This window comes from Sinocyclocheilus anshuiensis, unplaced genomic scaffold (genome assembly GCF_001515605.1).
Source record: "Sinocyclocheilus anshuiensis isolate Anshui unplaced genomic scaffold, SAMN03320099.WGS_v1.1 scaffold96, whole genome shotgun sequence".
NCBI lineage: Eukaryota > Metazoa > Chordata > Actinopteri > Cypriniformes > Cyprinidae > Sinocyclocheilus > Sinocyclocheilus anshuiensis.
Window position 1 is genome coordinate 645,625 of NW_015554094.1, and position 1,648 is coordinate 647,272.

Genomic DNA, 1,648 nt, shown 5'->3' on the forward strand with positions numbered 1-1,648 from the left:
TAGAGTCCAGTGACGTCGCAGCGGCAGTAATGGCTGCTGTTCTCATGCCGCCGATCTGAAACATTACCATAAATTTAACATGATTTTTCAGCGATTTCCACCACTTATTATTGACCAAACCTACTGAGATCAAAAGTGACATAACGAGATACGGGTATGCACGTTTTAATGTACATAAAGCAAGTCAGTTTTTAAAGTAAATCTCTTCATTGGTTTGGCTGCTGTGTGTTTTCATTGAGTTCAGATTATTCTGAAGCCGAGTTACTGTATCATGTATGAAGGTTTATGAATATTCAATTCATTCATTCTTTGCCCTTCTGCCTCAATCTGTGTCCTGAACTTATAGTTCTGTTCATTACATACCGCTGTTATTTTTTGCATATTCATTACTATTGTATCATAATTGGCTGGTTTTAGATAATAGTATTTGGATAAATATAATGAGATATCATGATTATGGTAATGTATTCTTGCCATTTAAATGGTTTTCCATGGTGGTACCATTACAATACCGTGGTTTTACGGATATTGATAAAACTATGGCAGTACTGTGATTTATTTCCATATTTATATACCATGTTATGAATTAGTTATTCAAAGAATACCATGTTGTTGCCATGGTACATGTCCAAAAACGTGGTACTTTTTTAGCACCTGACTTTTCATTCTGACTATTAAAACAAGCAAATGCTCAAGACTAAATGGGAGTTATTTACGGATGATCTCTTGTGTGCATCCATGGGTCAGACGGCAGAATGACGTCCATCATCAAGCTGACGGCTCTTTCCGGAGTCCAGGAGGAATCGGCTCTGTGTTACCTGTTACAGGTGGACGAGTTCCGCTTCCTGCTGGATTGTGGCTGGGATGAAAGTTTCTCCATGGACATCATAGATTCCCTGAAGCGGTATGATCTTTGGATGGTGAGGTGGTGTTATTGAGATCATTTCCTGTTTGTGATGTGTATTTCCTGTCCTGTCTCTGTCAGGTATGTGCATCAGGTGGACGCAGTGCTGCTCTCTCACCCCGATCATCTGCATCTGGGCGCTTTACCGTACGCTGTGGGCAAGCTGGGGCTCAACTGCACCATCTACGCCACCATCCCCGTCTACAAGATGGGCCAGATGTTCATGTACGATCTCTATCAGGTGAGATGGATCGGTTTCAAAAGAAGCACTGATTATCATTAGCTCATACATTTGAAATACGGTTCTTCTTAACTGTGACAAATTAGTCATTTACAAGGAAAAGTCTTGACAGTTCATGGCAACATTTATATGATGAAAATCACTTAAAACTCAAACACAAATGAACACATTTACATATAAATTAATGATCGACACAAACATACAATAATTAGAGTTTTCATATTCAAACAATTTTCATGTCATAATTTTAAGATAATTAATTATTTAGCAATAATGAAAAATAATTGTTTATTTTCAATAAATAATTTAAACATTAAATTCAATCTAAAAATTATGACAAAAAACTTGAGATGGTTATCAATAATAACAAAAAAAAAATGTTGTGATTGTTTCTGAGGGATTGAGTTTAAATAAATAAATTTAAAAAACATGTCCAGGTCGCATCACCCTAAAATGAATAAAGATATATATATATATATATATATATATATATATACACTGAA

At 35.6% G+C, this 1,648-nt stretch overlaps 1 protein-coding gene across 2 annotated transcripts in view; it reads left to right on the forward strand.

Moving 5' to 3' along the window:
* Positions 1-10: 10 nt before the first annotated feature.
* Positions 11-1,648, forward strand: part of LOC107669458 (cleavage and polyadenylation specificity factor subunit 2-like) — a 17,164-nt gene continuing 15,526 nt past the window's right edge. Inside the window, exons 1-3 of one of the 2 annotated variants that reach the window (XM_016461696.1) lie at positions 11-154; positions 744-904; positions 986-1,145. In XM_016461696.1, the coding sequence (XP_016317182.1) occupies positions 756-904; positions 986-1,145 (309 nt within the window). In that variant the 5' untranslated portion in view covers positions 11-154; positions 744-755. The remainder of the gene's footprint in view (positions 155-743; positions 905-985; positions 1,146-1,648) is intronic. The other variant, XM_016461695.1, reaches the window with a different exon arrangement.